This window comes from Pongo pygmaeus, chromosome 5, assembly GCF_028885625.2.
Source record: "Pongo pygmaeus isolate AG05252 chromosome 5, NHGRI_mPonPyg2-v2.0_pri, whole genome shotgun sequence".
NCBI classification, from domain to species: Eukaryota; Metazoa; Chordata; class Mammalia; order Primates; family Hominidae; genus Pongo; species Pongo pygmaeus.
This window is the reverse complement of record NC_072378.2, coordinates 125,035,354-125,050,151: the sequence shown is the minus strand read 5'-3', so window position 1 is coordinate 125,050,151 and position 14,798 is coordinate 125,035,354. Positions and strand designations below refer to the sequence as shown.

The 14,798-nt window shown below is 36.0% G+C and overlaps 1 protein-coding gene and 1 long non-coding RNA gene across 3 annotated transcripts in view; one reads left to right on the top strand and one right to left on the bottom strand.

Moving 5' to 3' along the window:
* The first annotated feature begins 5,438 nt into the window (after positions 1-5,438).
* LOC134739752 (uncharacterized) lies at positions 5,439-8,546 on the top strand. Its single transcript, XR_010126770.1, has 3 exons — positions 5,439-5,850; positions 6,529-6,625; positions 7,508-8,546. It is a non-coding gene; the product is annotated as an uncharacterized LOC134739752 (long non-coding RNA).
* The window catches only part of NKAIN2 (sodium/potassium transporting ATPase interacting 2), a 1,025,024-nt gene continuing 1,018,637 nt past the window's right edge, over positions 8,412-14,798 (bottom strand). Inside the window, exon 7 of one of the 2 annotated variants that reach the window (XM_054492310.2) lies at positions 8,412-10,832. In XM_054492310.2, the coding sequence (XP_054348285.1) occupies positions 10,823-10,832 (10 nt within the window). In that variant the 3' untranslated portion in view covers positions 8,412-10,822. The remainder of the gene's footprint in view (positions 10,833-14,798) is intronic. The other variant, XR_008503244.2, reaches the window with a different exon arrangement.

Sequence of the window (14,798 nt, the reverse complement as noted above, 5' to 3'; positions counted from 1 at the left end):
GGATGTCTGCATTTCTTATTTCGCAGCCCTTTCCTCCCTCTTCAAACCCAGCAGCATTGCATCCTTAAGTCATTTTGACACTCTGACCTCTGCTTCCTTTGTCACATCTCCTTTTCTGACTCTGGTCCTTCTGCTTCCCTCTTAAAAGGACCTCTGTAATTACATTGGCTAATCTAGCATAATCTCCCCATTTCAAAATATTTAAATTAATCACATCTGCAAAAGGGACTATAAAAATCCCTTTTGCTATATAAGGTAACATATTTGTATGTTTCAGGATTAAGACATACACATCTTTGGGTCATTATTCTGCCTGCCAGTCACCTGTATTTATTTGTGTTGTTTTAAACCACTCAGTTGTGATAATTTGTTATAGCACCAATAGGAAACTAATTTAGTGATTTTAATCTGGAATTACAATTTAAGGGTCATATCAGCTGTTGTATGTTTCCCTTTCTTTAAATACAAATAGAAATTGTCAACCAAAGAAAGACTGAATTTGTGACCACACTACTAATAATCAATAATATACATAAAAAGCTGTTGACTTTTATGGATGAAATGTAAGAAACTTTAATTATTGTTTTAGGAAATACTTTTTTTTTCTTTTTTCTTTTTTTTCTGATGCCTGGTTTTTCATTTTAATGTTCACTATTTAGGAAAGAGAAATTGCCAAAAGGTGTTTAATTAGGATAGAATGAGGGAATACCATTACACTGCCATGTATGTTGGAGAACTGGAAGTTTTAGCTTTTCTTTAGTCTTCTAATGTAAACAGTTCCTCAGGAAGATGTCACTTTTTGTGGTGACACTGAATGCTGCTGGTGAGAATGCATGGCACTGACACCAAATACTAAGCAAGGCCTGGTTTACTGCCCATCACTGTTCCTTTCTGTTTCTGCTCAGCACTGCTCTGTTAGTTTTCATTTTAAATGTCAAGCACAACCAAAATGGGAATCATAAAGAAAAGATCTTATAGACACAATCTGTCACAAACACCTTGTTTTCCTTGAGAGTTGACCAAATTTGTCTTACTGAGCTTTTATTTCTCCCTGCACAGACTGGGAAAGCATGTTGGTGAACATCCTGTGGTCATGATAGGACCAGAGATAAGCCACGAGAGGGATAATTCTAGCATCTTCTCCTGAAATCCTCTGTCTTCCTAATGAGCCTTTGTTGTCAAGAAATCCCATTTCATGTCTGAATTAAATGTATTTGTGGAAAGTGGGAGTGAGTGGGGTGGGTTGAAGGAAGGAAGTTCCTTGAATAGGGTGGGAACAATTCATTCTGTGAGTAAAAGAATAAGATTGACTGTAATCAGAGAGATAAGCCTTCTCTGATATCAAAGAAAAAACATAGCTACTGCATACTGCTCTCTGGGGATTTTTTTTATTAGAGGTTAGAATTGTGGGCTTTATGAACAGAACAACTTGGTTTGAAATTTGGGTCTACTGCTTAGGTGCTGTGACCATGTAGAACATTGTGTCACTTATTGTATACTTAATATTATCTTACATTGCAGAATGTTAAAAAAAAGAAAAAAAAAGTAAAGGAAACTTTAGTATTCCAGTGCTTCCAATATATGCCCATATAGAAAATATAGATGAAGAAAATACAATCTTTAATTACATAAAATATAGTCATTTCAATTTACTCTTTTGACATGGAATGTCTCAATTCAAGATGCATTATAATTGGGTATATTTTTAGCTTCTACATGCATATTAACAATAAATCCACCTCATATTAAATAATTGAACTTACACTATCATTAACCTCAACAATTCTTATTTTATAATTTTAGCTAAAAAGCAGCGCTTGCTGTTATTTAAAATTTTTCTTCTTTAATTTACATTCTTAGAATCCCTTAGTTGAATTATAATTATGAATGTTAGTGCCCATGCACTATAATGGATTTCAGTTAGCCAAATGAAATATCTCTCTTTAATAGAAGTGCAATAAAAACATGACTTCATGTCATGTTTTTATTGCACTTCTATCGTGTTGAAGATATTATGTTTTTATCATGTTACCCAGGCTAGTCTCGATTACATGTTTTTATCATGTAACCAGACATTTAATTCAATTCATTAGTTGATTCAAAACTACTCGCCAGCGTTGTTATCCATCTAATACTTTGGAAACACAATCATTCATCATTCTTATAAAAAGCATCCTGAGACTATTTTTACTAATAAGTAAAATAAGTCTTAATTCAATTTATTTCAGTAACAAATGGGGCGTAAGAGTGAAGTGGCAGCAGGGGTGGAAAGAAGTTTTTACTTTTGACTCCTTTAGCAGGCACAGCTGGCTTAATGGGCATGTGATGGGTGCAGTTTGTTGCACATGGTTCCCATTCTCAGAGGGGTCTGGTGGTTGGTTTATCACTCTACAGTCCTCTTCATGAAATTCTTAAGGTGTTATTTTTCAGCATGTTGTTAGCAGAGGGTATTTCCTGGGGTGTGTCCATGGAAATTTTGTGATCCAGCAGCAGTGCCCAATGGCACTGGCTCTGGGCCCTGGGCACAGCATGCAGGGTGCACAGTGATTGGCCTGGCTACCTGGCATGCACACACAGGACTGAGGGTGCCCGGGGAGCCACGGGGCTTAGTGTGGGTCCCATAAGGGACCTGGAACTATATTGGCAATGAGAACAGTGACAGCAGCAGCAAGGTATCTGTACCTTGTATCTTGGGAAAACAGGGGACCAGGCAGTGTTGGGAACCATGGGAAACCAACTTGCCTGTTAATCCCCCAAGAGAGCAACTCTTTGCAGCTTCTGCACAAATATTCCCTGGTTTAGTGTTGGGACAGTAACTCTTGGTGCTCAGCCAGTAAACTTTTTCAGTAAATTATTTGAAAATAAACTCACACACACATAGACATCGCAATAAAGCATATAGGAAAGTTAATTGAATTAGAAAGTATTCAAGGAGTTTACGGTCTTCAGTTTTGAAAACCGTTGAAACATTCCAAATCGTATATCCACAGGCTTACAAAGAAAATTAACTTAAATATTGTAGCATCTGCGGTAGACAGAAAATCTCTATTGTCATATAAAGCTTCAGATAAACAAATTACTAATAAGAAAGAATATGAAAAATTAATTTTCTTGTAATGAAGGATATAGTAATAGAATACATAAACACGTTTTGAATTATATACAAATCATGAAGCCACTTTCAATTTCTTGTACCACCTCCACAAATTACAAGAAACATCAGAGAAAACACTAAAATGCCACTGTATAGCTTTTTACTTAAAATCAAATCCAAACAAGTTAAAATTTTAATTAAACTTAGATAATTAAAAAAGGAAAATTAATTATTTAAAAATTAAGTCAAAATTTGTTTTAATTTTAAATCATTTAAATTAAATGATTAAAATAAATTAAATTAAATGATTTAAATGATTTAAAATTATGTAAACATTTTTAAAAACATTTCATCTGAATTTTAAAATTTAGATAAAACTAAAGAAACTAATTTTTATGAAGAGTTAAATCTTTTCAGAAAAAGTGTTTTGTGAATTATCAGCTCTAGATGACTAAAATTTATCTTATTATTATTATTATTTTTGAGACAGAGTCTTGCTCTGTTGCCCAGGCTGGTGTGCAGTGGTGCTATCTCAGCTCACTGCAACCTCTGCCTCCTGGGTTCAAGTGATTCTCCCACCTCAGCCTCCCAAGTAGCTGGGACTACAGGTGTGTGCCACCACGCCTGGCTAATTTTTGTATTTTTAATAGAGACGGGGTTTCACCATATTGGCCAGGCCGGTCTCAAACTCCTGGCCTCAAGTGATCTGGCCGCCTAGTGCCCAGCCAAATTTATCCTTCAAAATTATTTACCTAATTATTTTCAAAGTAATTTATCAGAAATGTATCCCAATATTTTCACAGTCTGTAAAATATTCATAATAACTCCAGCAACAGGTCAGCAAAAAGATTCTTCTTAAAATTAAAAAACATAAGAAATTGCGATGCATTTGCCAAGAATGGCTGACATCTTTTTCAATTGTATTGATTGAAAATGAGCTGGCTAAAAGTTTACATTTTGATGATCTAATCAATAAAGTTGCAGAAATGTGAGTCAGAAAAAAATCTTATAATCATTGAGCTGTCCCATTAATAAAGTATATTTATTGTATTATATACAATTATGACACTCATTCTTTTTTATATTTTATAATTATATATTGTTACTCATATATTATTACTTCCCTTATTATACTTTATAAGTAATAAAATATCGTTAAAGGAAAATGTTTTATACTTTAGTACATTTGGCAGCACTTTTTTCCTACCCTTTGAATGAGAGGCCCGTTTTCATTGTTCACTGGGCCCGGCAAACTACGTAGCTAGTGCTGGACAGCAAGATTTAGTAAACAGTCTCCTCTCCAGACGATTTCTCCTTGAATCCTTACTATTCTGTAGACGAAAAATAAAAATGGTATGTATTTATGGTGTACAACATAATGTTTTGATGTAAGTATACATTGTTGAATGGCTAATTCTAGCTAATTAACATATCTATTACCTCACGTTTCTCTTTCTTTGTGGTCAGAACACTTAAAATCTATTCTCTTAGGAATCTTCAAGTATTCAATGCATTGTTATTAATAAGTACAGTCACCATGTTCTACAAGGATCTCTTGAACTTATTCCTCCTAAATGAAGTTTTGTATCCTTTGACCAGTAGCTCTGTAATCCTCCCCACCCTCAGACTCTGGCAATCACCATTCTGCTCTCTGCTTCTATGAATTCAGCCTTTTTAGATTCCACATATAAGTGAGATTATACAGTCTATGTCTTTTTGTGTCTGGTTTATTTCATTTAACATAATGTCCTTTAGGCTCATCCATATTGCTGCAAATGACAGGATTTCCTTCTTTTGTAAGGCTTGAATAGTATTCCATTGCAGGCATATATTTTATATATATATACACATACATACCACATTTTCTTGATCCACTTATCCGTTGATGGATACTTTGGTTGATTCTGTATCTTGGCTATTGTGAATAATGTTGCAATGAGCATGGGAGTGTAGATATCTCTTTGACATGATGATTTCATTTCCTCTGGATATATACTCAGTAATGGGATTGCTGGATCATATGGTAGTCCTATTTTTGATTTTTGGAGGAACTCTATAGCATTTTTCATAATAGCTGTAGTAATTTACATTTCCACCAACAATGCACAAGGGTTCCCTTTCCTCTGCATCCTTGCCAACACCTATATTTCGTCTTTTTGATAACAGCCATTCTACAGGTGTGAGATGGAATCCTTACTCTTCGCAACTTAAACTGACAGGTGATTTGTTCCATTAGAAACAGAAATGTTTCATGTTTAAGATTATTTATTTCTCTTTCAGTATCCAAAACAACATAATCACCAAATATGTTTTGTTTTACCATGAATTATTAGCATGGGTCCTGGCCTCTCAGCCATCTGTTATTCCTCCTACCTACTTGCTTTTGGAGATTAGGAGGTCATCTACGGTGAAGCCAGTTCCATGATGTGTGGAACACAAGGAACACAAGGAATTACTGCCTTTAAGAATAATTTTTCATAGCTTTCATTCAATTTGATACTTTCCCATTGATTTACAATTTGTAAGTCTAGCTATTTGACTTCATCCTGAGAGTATCTTGGTCAGCCTGAGTAAACAATGACAAGAGGCTCAGGTGTTCTGGTGGCCTCCAGTTTGAAGTCTGGAAGATGTATGTCTGGACAGCTGTGTGCAAAACCTTCTGTACATGAAGATCAGCATATCCTCAAATGATATAATAAGTAAAACCAGAAGAATAATGAAGAAAAATGACAGGCTCATGGAAGGGAATAAACAAGGTATGCCACTGGTAAATAACTCCCTGAAGGACTCTTAGAAAAGACTTACTGGTTAATTGAATCAATCCATCACCCTTGGGGTGACAGCACCAAATTTGCAATCTTTTTTGGGAGTTGTTTTATTTCTTTGCAGGTACAGTTTAAATTCATACAATAAGCAGTTAAAAATATACCCGTTTTACTATTAAGGTGCCACATTATTAAGGTACTTTCATTATAGAAAATGCTCACATTAATTTTAATAACAATTTAGAACATGTAAGAGCATCAACATGTGGTTTGTAAAATGATTTTTTCTCTCTGAATTTGTCTTACAGGAATTAACTTTTGTTACTTTAAAATTTAAGCGCATTTTGATTCTAAACTCCGTAATAATTAAGGATTTTTTAAAAAATGACCTTCATTATAAAAATCTGCCTTTATCCCTTTTAGGGGGAATTCTGCTTGTCTTTGTTGTCGTGGGTAGTCATGTCTCCTAACACTGGTGCAGATTTCAGTGGTAGATGTCATCCTTGAATGTATTATCTAGTTCAAGTTTTGTTGAATTAAAGGTCATAAAATACATGTATGTTGTATGCATTTGACTCTCATAACTATCAAAATTGTTTCAAGATGTTTGAATATTGTAAACTGGACATAGTATATTAATCACAGACTTTGTTCTTTCCTTTCTTGGAGTGGGTGGAAGGTAGGCACAAATAAAAGGAAAAGAGCCTTGGACAACGGATCCTAAGCAAAGATTTGCATGTGATGAGAATAATTGGAATTTTACAATGTAAGGATCTTCATGTAAAACTTCCTAAGTACAAGTGTTGAGTGCTAAAATTTTACCAAAGACAGATGAAACATCTGAAGAAATGTTTTCTTGAAGAGTATTGGAAATAGTCAACATGAGACTGCTTACGTAATCTTAATCTCTCTAGTATTAGTTACATCTAAGTGTACTGTAAACGAAATAACGGAAAAACGTATAGCCCCGAAATTGGACACATAAGTGTCTTACTAATGTATAAGACCACATCATATATACATGTTTACATATTAATTTGGATTATCAGTTTTAAAAAACTGTGATATAATATATTTAACATTGATACTATACTGAACCTGATACACAATAATTCAGAAATATTTTATGACTTAATACTGTCTTAGGGTCTTCCTTATCAAAGTTTATTTGAATTTATGAAACTCAGGGTCAGTTGATAGAGCCTGGGATTTGTTTTATTCTATTCTGACCAGAGTATACATCTTAAAATTTGCTGTGCAATGGTGAGTTATTTGCATTTTCAGCACACAAGGTAATATTGAATAGTTCCTTAACCACCTTAGTAGGTTTTAGTTTAAGGGTTTGAATTATGAATAGGTTTGGATCTCAAAAGTTTGTTCTAAAATGTGATCTATTTAAAATGAGTTTGTGTTTCTGAATTAAAGTGGTCTACTCATTATAGTAGAGTGAAATGTATCAGATGTATAGTAGAGTGAAATGTATCAGAAGTTATACTTTTTAATAGTTAACAGATGCAGATCCTGGTTCCACAGGATTTTACCAAATGCACAACCTATTTAATTGAGAACTCCAGAAGAAAGAATCCTTTCTTTACAGTATATATACATATAGTTGATCTAACTACCTTGTGTGCATTTCACGTCACAGTGTGAAGAAACATCCTGAAGTTATTCACAGTGACTTCAATGAACACCACATCAGTAAACTTTTTACACAGGGGACAAAAGTAAAAGCCGGCTTGATCATTCATTTACAAGGCTTTCACCATGCCGCTGAGACGTCAAGGACTACAAGTTGTCTTCAGCTTCTCAGGCCTCGAAGCCTTTTGCGTCTTCGGTTGACTCCAGCATTTTGACTGATGGGAGCTGGTGTGTGTCTGTGTGCAGTGGGAGAAAGATCATCATCTTGAACCTGACACAGCCTGTGCCTGGAGCAGCCTGCGCCTGCTGCCCTCAATCATTTGGGTATATACAATGAACCTCACCTGAAACAATGTTTGTACAATCGCTAATGCCAGTGGCTAATCTTTCCTATTTGCCTGCTTTATCTCAACACTGTCATCTATTGAGGTGAACATCAATATTCAAATAACAATAACAAAAGATCCTGTCATCAAAGTGGAACTAAATGAGTATTTTAGATTATTTTAAATAATTTGGCCTATAAAAATAAAAAAAAAGCTCTGCCTATAATTTAACCAAGATTTTTAAATATAGTGACCTAACCCTCTGCCAACTATTAATTAGCTTGATGCTAACTCTAAATCCCAGATAGAAGGTGGGGGTGGGGGAAAGTTCCCCAAATGACAAGTCTATTGCAGGCAGTCTTCTAAAAGAACCCTCAGTGTTAGCAGATAATGAAAGTACATGTTACCTATGACTGAGCAGAAACGATGCCATGACCTGGCAATTTCTTTTCACTGCTGACACATCCCTGCACTGCACAAAATATCAGTGTTGCCTTCATGTAAATTTAATAGGGTTTCTCTGTCAATGACATAAGCAAATACACCATGAGAAGCAGCAGGGGTTTTCAGGGATGGCTCAGAAACTTAAGTATTTTTCCATTTATTTTTAAAATGCAAATTACACTAGTAAGTCAAAAAAATCACTCTGTTAAAAATACATTCAGAATTAACAAATGCAAAAAAAAGGACACATCAGGATCATAACCCTTGCCTTCTGAATATTAGGTTTATAACAAAAGCTCAGCCTAGAAAAATAGCATTCTTCACCGGATTTTGAGGAGGATACAGCTGTACAACTGTAGATGTTTTCCCAGATATAATCACACTACTGTGCTTACTGATCCCATAAATGACCTGTCCACCGATTACTTTTTAGTAGTCAACTACTGTTTTTTAAAATTTTGGTGGTGATGATAGTTGTGATTTGGTGAAAACTTGGCTGTAACTTAAAGCAGGAATATGAGGGTTTATTTTCTGTACCCATATACATGTACTATAAGGTGAAATCTCATCACAGTATGAATGTACAGTGAAACCTCATTTTTAATAGTCACATTAAAAGTCACATTAGAATAGTTTCTGGCATGTATAGTATTTATATTTTAGGAATCAAAGGACAATACATTGGTAAATATTTTTCTCATACATTAAACATGCATGTCACTATAAAAGCGTCATATGAGGTTTCACTGACATGTTTGCAATTGTTTATTTTATACATGTATGTATGGACAAACATACAACCCACTGAGGAAATTCAAGCACGAGTGCTGGAATCTTTTTTTATAGTTTATGTTCCAATGATAACTCTTTGTTCCTCTATCATTTTCAAATGTATATGTGTGTGTATATTACAGACATCCATGCAAACACAGTAATGGAACTGGTGTATGTAGATCTGAATGGGCTAAGGTCTAAAGTAGTTTAATCCAATAACTGAAACTTCATAGAAATCAAAGAAAAAACTTGCTCCATGCCAATTTATAACTTTTGAATTTCACTGCACTAACGAATGGTGTGTTAGTTTTAAAAAATTGAGTTTAATGTCTCAGGTGTATCCAAGAAAAAATATGACTCATCTGAGTTCCTGATAAGCCTGAGCTAATTATGTTTTCCACTAATGAAAACCAAATAATGCTTTAAAATATAGAACAAAATTTCCTAGGAGTTCAGAATATTCCATAAACACATTGACCTACTATTAAGTTTCCAAAGGCATCTTGTTGCCAACTACGTTAACAGCACAGTTTTTCTGCCACAATAATACAGGAGGGTTGAAATACACTCTAACACACAACAGATCCCCCAAATACCACAAAAAGATCTCAAATATTTCACCAAGGTAACTGTTGCTCCCCCCACCCACCCAAAAATAATCTTGTACACTGAAGTTAGAAAAAAAAGTTCACCTACGTAGTCTTCAATTTGAATTAGATATAAAAGAGTAAACATAGCTAATACATATTCAGTTGGCCTCGGTTGATAGAAATCCACAGCTGTTTCTGTGTTAGTAAAAGACAATTGTAGATACTTATAAAAGCACCTAGAGTGCAATAAATAAAATCAGCGAGTTAAGCCATTTCTGCTTTCTGCTTCCAGTAGATTAGTGAGTTTAGTAGATTAATGTTTTACTCTGTCCCACCCCCAACCCCATCAGAAGACCATATTTTAGAATTATAAAGATGACAAATATTGTTATTGTTACTTGTCTCTTTTGGGCCACCATGGAGGCTCTATGGTAAAGCACTTTGCTGACAGCTGGTACTTTTCTTATACAGACACACTGGAGCTGCTGAGCTATTCAGTCTTGTTCCTTGACATGAAACACACAGGCTTGAGCTCACTTAGAATTAATAGCAGTGTGTTAGCCTAAAGGAAGTGACTTGGGGCTGTCTGCACTGGGATTCTTGGGCACACAACGTAGGTGGGTTAAGGCAAGTATGTACGGTACAGCCTTTAGGGCAAACAATCTGCCATTTCGGACTTCGGGTACAAGGTCATCATGGCATGTTTCGTTTGTTTTTGCAATTACATTGCCTAAGTAGCCATGGTGCTGTCAAGACGTATGGAGTGCAGAAGACAGAGCTCTCAAACTAATGTGCCTTGGATGACTTCCCAGCTCACAGAGGCCAACCGGCCGGGCTGCAGAGGAGTTAGCAATGGCCGGCAACCGTTGGGCATCAACACATCTTCTGAACTTTCCAATGGCCTGGGAGAAAGGGGCCTGCTTTCAGGAAATCCAAGATGGGCGTGTCCTGCATATTTGTCTGTTTCCGTTAGAAAGAGGAGGTCAAGTGGAATTGGTGTGTGTGTGCTCGTGTGTGTGTGTGTGTGTGTGTGTGTGTCAGTGTTGTATGTAGAGGCTTTGCATTTGTTTTGTTAATATGTATATGTATTTAAACTCAGTTGCTTCTTGCTCTTCATAAAATGCAGGAGGCCACTGCGAAAAAAGTTCTTTGAAAGGTCCATGGGCTGACATACTGAAGTCATCTGTATTATTTTGACCTAAGAGAGAGAAAAGATGTTTTCAGTCAAGGGGGAAAGTGACAGGTGCCTGTTGCTCACCACCTTTTCTCACCTTTCCAAGCACAAGAGCAAACAAACAAACAAACAAAAAAGAAGCCCAAATTGGGTTTTAAATAGATAATTTCCCTCCTTTCTTTCTATTCATTGCAACTGCATGGATAGAGAGGCCAGTTTTGGTCACTTAGAATCTATTTCCAGGGACAACTGAAATGAATATGTACTTCTGTACAATTAGGCTGCCAAAAAGAATGCAATGTTTTCAAATGTTGTGTGATATATTATAGGATATTCTTATATTGCTGGAAGCCCAATCAGATCTCTACTTGCTCTGACGGTCACATAGGTCTCTGGTAGTCAAAGCAGGTATTTTGTTAAAAACTTAAGCTGTAGACACGGGATTTTTTTTTTTTTTTTTTTTTTTTAGACAAACTCTAGCTCTGTTGCCAGGGCTGGAGCACGCAGACATGGGATTTTTTTTGTGCAGCAACTTTGTTGTTATTGGTTTGTTTCAACAACATTTACCAAACTGTAAGAAAAATATAATTAAAATCTTTCCTTTTTAGGTTAGTTATACATCATCTGAAAAATTACAAACCAAGAACAGTCACCAAACTTAAGAGGACTGTCTATTCATTGCTTGCAGGAACTGAAACACAGCTGTGACTGTAGGTCAGTTACAGCAGTGTTTTCAAAGCTTTGTCCAGGATCTTGGCCACAGAAGATTTGCTGGGAACAGTGGGAGCCCCACAGCTAAAAGTGCATGTTGCTTTTCAACATTTGTTTTCCTTCCAAGGAACAGCTTATGTTTCCATTTGCTATATAATATTGTTAGGGTGTTTGAACTGGCCCCTGAAGTTAAATTACTCTTACTTTACAAGACGTATTTATGGCAGGTTGACAGAAGGTACACTCTAAATGATAAAGACATAGGAGATACTAAGTTCTCTGCCTCTCAGTAGGGGATGAGGTTTATAGGTGTGTCAGTTTTGGTTTTTCACTGGATTTGAATAAGCAGTGGCTCTCAGATGATTGGTTTTGTGGGCTATGAAGTTGAAAAGGCCCTTCATTTAACAGTGCATAATGTAAAATAAAAAAGAAATAAACAGAATGCAGAAAAGGGAGAGAGGCACAGCCGTGTATGGAAATGTGGCAGCTAAGTTAGTGTTAAGAATACAAACAAGCAAATTAAAAATCGGAATGTAATACCAGGTCAAACTCACAGTCTATCTAAGAATTTGGAAAGAACACTAACTGAAGGGGTAAGGAAAACCCATTGATAATCATGGCTGCACCAGTAGCAAGTTGTGTGACTTTTGTTTTCCTTTTTTTGGGTTGAGTTTCCTCATCTGTAAAAGAAACCTTCCTGTTCTAGGATCCGAGGTCTCCTATGGGATGTTTTGTGGAAGGGATGATTGGAGGATTTTGACCAGTAATTTTTAAATGTACCTTAAGTATATGTAACTTCCTAAATTTGAATTCCATTAAACATATAACTTATTTCATGACCAGTGAGACTTGAAAACTCTGATACAATTTCACCACTGTCATGCAGTAAGGAGGAAAACAATATATTTTTTATAACTTTTAGTTGGCATTTAAAGTGCTCTGTTTAACAAAATCACGGGAAGTTTTGTCCTCGTGGAATTTAATTCTGGACAAAGATATCTGTCTTTGTGGAGTCTCTTCTTTAAAGCCCATTAGAATTATAAATGCTTGATTTGAATTTAATATATTAAATTGTATATAATTAGCATTTTCATGTTTATCTTTAGATGAGAGATTACATCTAATTTATTACGGCTTGATCATATTTATTGATCACTCATATTGGCCAATACAATAAAATATTATGTAATATTATTAGTAGCAAGCAATTACAAACCTTCTAGATATTTTATTCTCCTTTTTATTTTTGAGACAGAGCCTCACTTTGTCACCCAGGCTGGAGTGCAGTGGTACGATCTTGGCTCACTGCAACCTCTGCCTCCCAGGTTCCAGAGATTCTCCTGCCTCAGCCTCCCGAGTAACTGGGATTACAGGCGTCACCACCACGCCTGGCTAATTTTTGTATTTTTAGTAGAGAGATGGAGTTTCACCATGTTGACCAGGCTGGTCTCGAACTCCTGACCTCAGGTGATCCACCTGTCTCAGCCTCCCAAAGTGCTAGGATTACAGGCATGAATCACTGTGCCCAGCCATATTCTACTCTTGGGCATAAACATAGTGTTACATGTTACTTGAGCTGATGTTATATGTCAGCAGTCCTCAACCTTTTTGGCACCAGAGACTGGTTTCGTGGAAGACAATTTTCCCATAGACCAGGGTTGCGGGGGATGGTTTCAGGATGAAACTGTTCCACCTCAGATCATCAGGCATTAGATTCTCATAAGGATCACAAAACCTAGATCCCTCACACATGCAGTTCACAATAAGGTTCACACTGCTATGAGAATCTATTGCTGCTGCTTATCAGACAGGAGGCAGAGCTTAGGTAGTAATGTTCCCTTACCTGGGGCTCACCTCCTGCTCTGTGCTCAGCTCCTAACAGGCCATGGGCCAGGATTATTCATGGCCCAGGGGACCGCTGTTATATATAATATACCATTTACAGAGGAGATCTTTTAGGAATGACTTACAGTATATATTACTTCTGACTTGATACAGCCTTTTCATGAGTGATGTTGATTAACATAAGCATTATTCTACCACTAATGAATTACGTTTATTAAGCACTTACTATGTGACATGTCCTACGTTTCATGTGCTTTATATATATTCTTTCATGTAATTTCAGAGCGATCAGATAAAGTCTGTATGCTATCTCTATTTTGCAGGTGAGGAAACTTAGGCTTGGTAAAATTAAATAGAGTTATTCAAACAAAGTTACATGCCCATGGTCACAGCGAATTTAATCTCAGACAGTATGCCTTCAGTAGGTCATCTTAACCACTAGTCCTGATTGCTCTGTCTTTTTAAATAGAACACTTTATAGAATGTTACATAAAATATTGAGAAGAATGGTTAAGAGTGTGAAGGATTGATCATGTTTTGTTGTAGCTATCAAGAATCTTTCTAGGGGGATAGGGAAGGTATGGCACGCATAGCAAACAACTGTAGTACATGGTGAAAGAAATAAAAGAGAAATATTAGAGGAGAAGAGGTTAAGAAATGTTTCATAAAGGAACATATCTTAAGAAAATTCAAAGGATAGTGGGGTTTCAAAGAGTGGAATTTGGAAAAAAGATGATGTTTGGTGCCAAGAAAACAGCATGAACAGTTGGAAAAATACATATCACATTTGGATAAGGCAAGAAAAAAATGGCTAAGGGGAGCTATCAGGCTGCTTATGCTCTCAACAGATTATAAACTTCAGGAGGACAGGGCTAGTTCTTATTCATTACTACATTTTCTGATGTCTCCAGTGTCATCTGCATATGGTTGGGACTCAAACATTATTAAGAGTTGAAGAGAAGAGATACTGTTTCAACAGTAGGTAATAGGGACTCCTTGATAACTTTGAAGCAGGGAAGTGAAATCATCAGCGCAGTACTTTAGGAAGATTAATTTGGCAGCCATATGGAGGATACAATGGAGGTTCTGAAATAAGGAAGAGACCGAAAAACTTAACGGGTCATACTTGCATGAATTAGTGCAGTGGTTGTGAGGATGTAAAAGAGGAAATGTGTAATACAGTGTTTATGGAAGCAATGCTTTGAATGAAGCAAAATATTGGTTGATTTCTGAACTGCTGAAGTCTGTTTTACGGGTGCTATCAGCAAATGATTTCAGAGAACTACAAGTGACACAAAGAAAAAGGCACGCAAGGTGCAAGATTATTCTTTTTTTAAAGAGAAGCTTAAAAAGGGGATGTTTAAAGATTAATTTCTTTGGAGGAGCAATGCTTACTGCCAAACTCCATTTATTATCCTACACACTAAAGATATT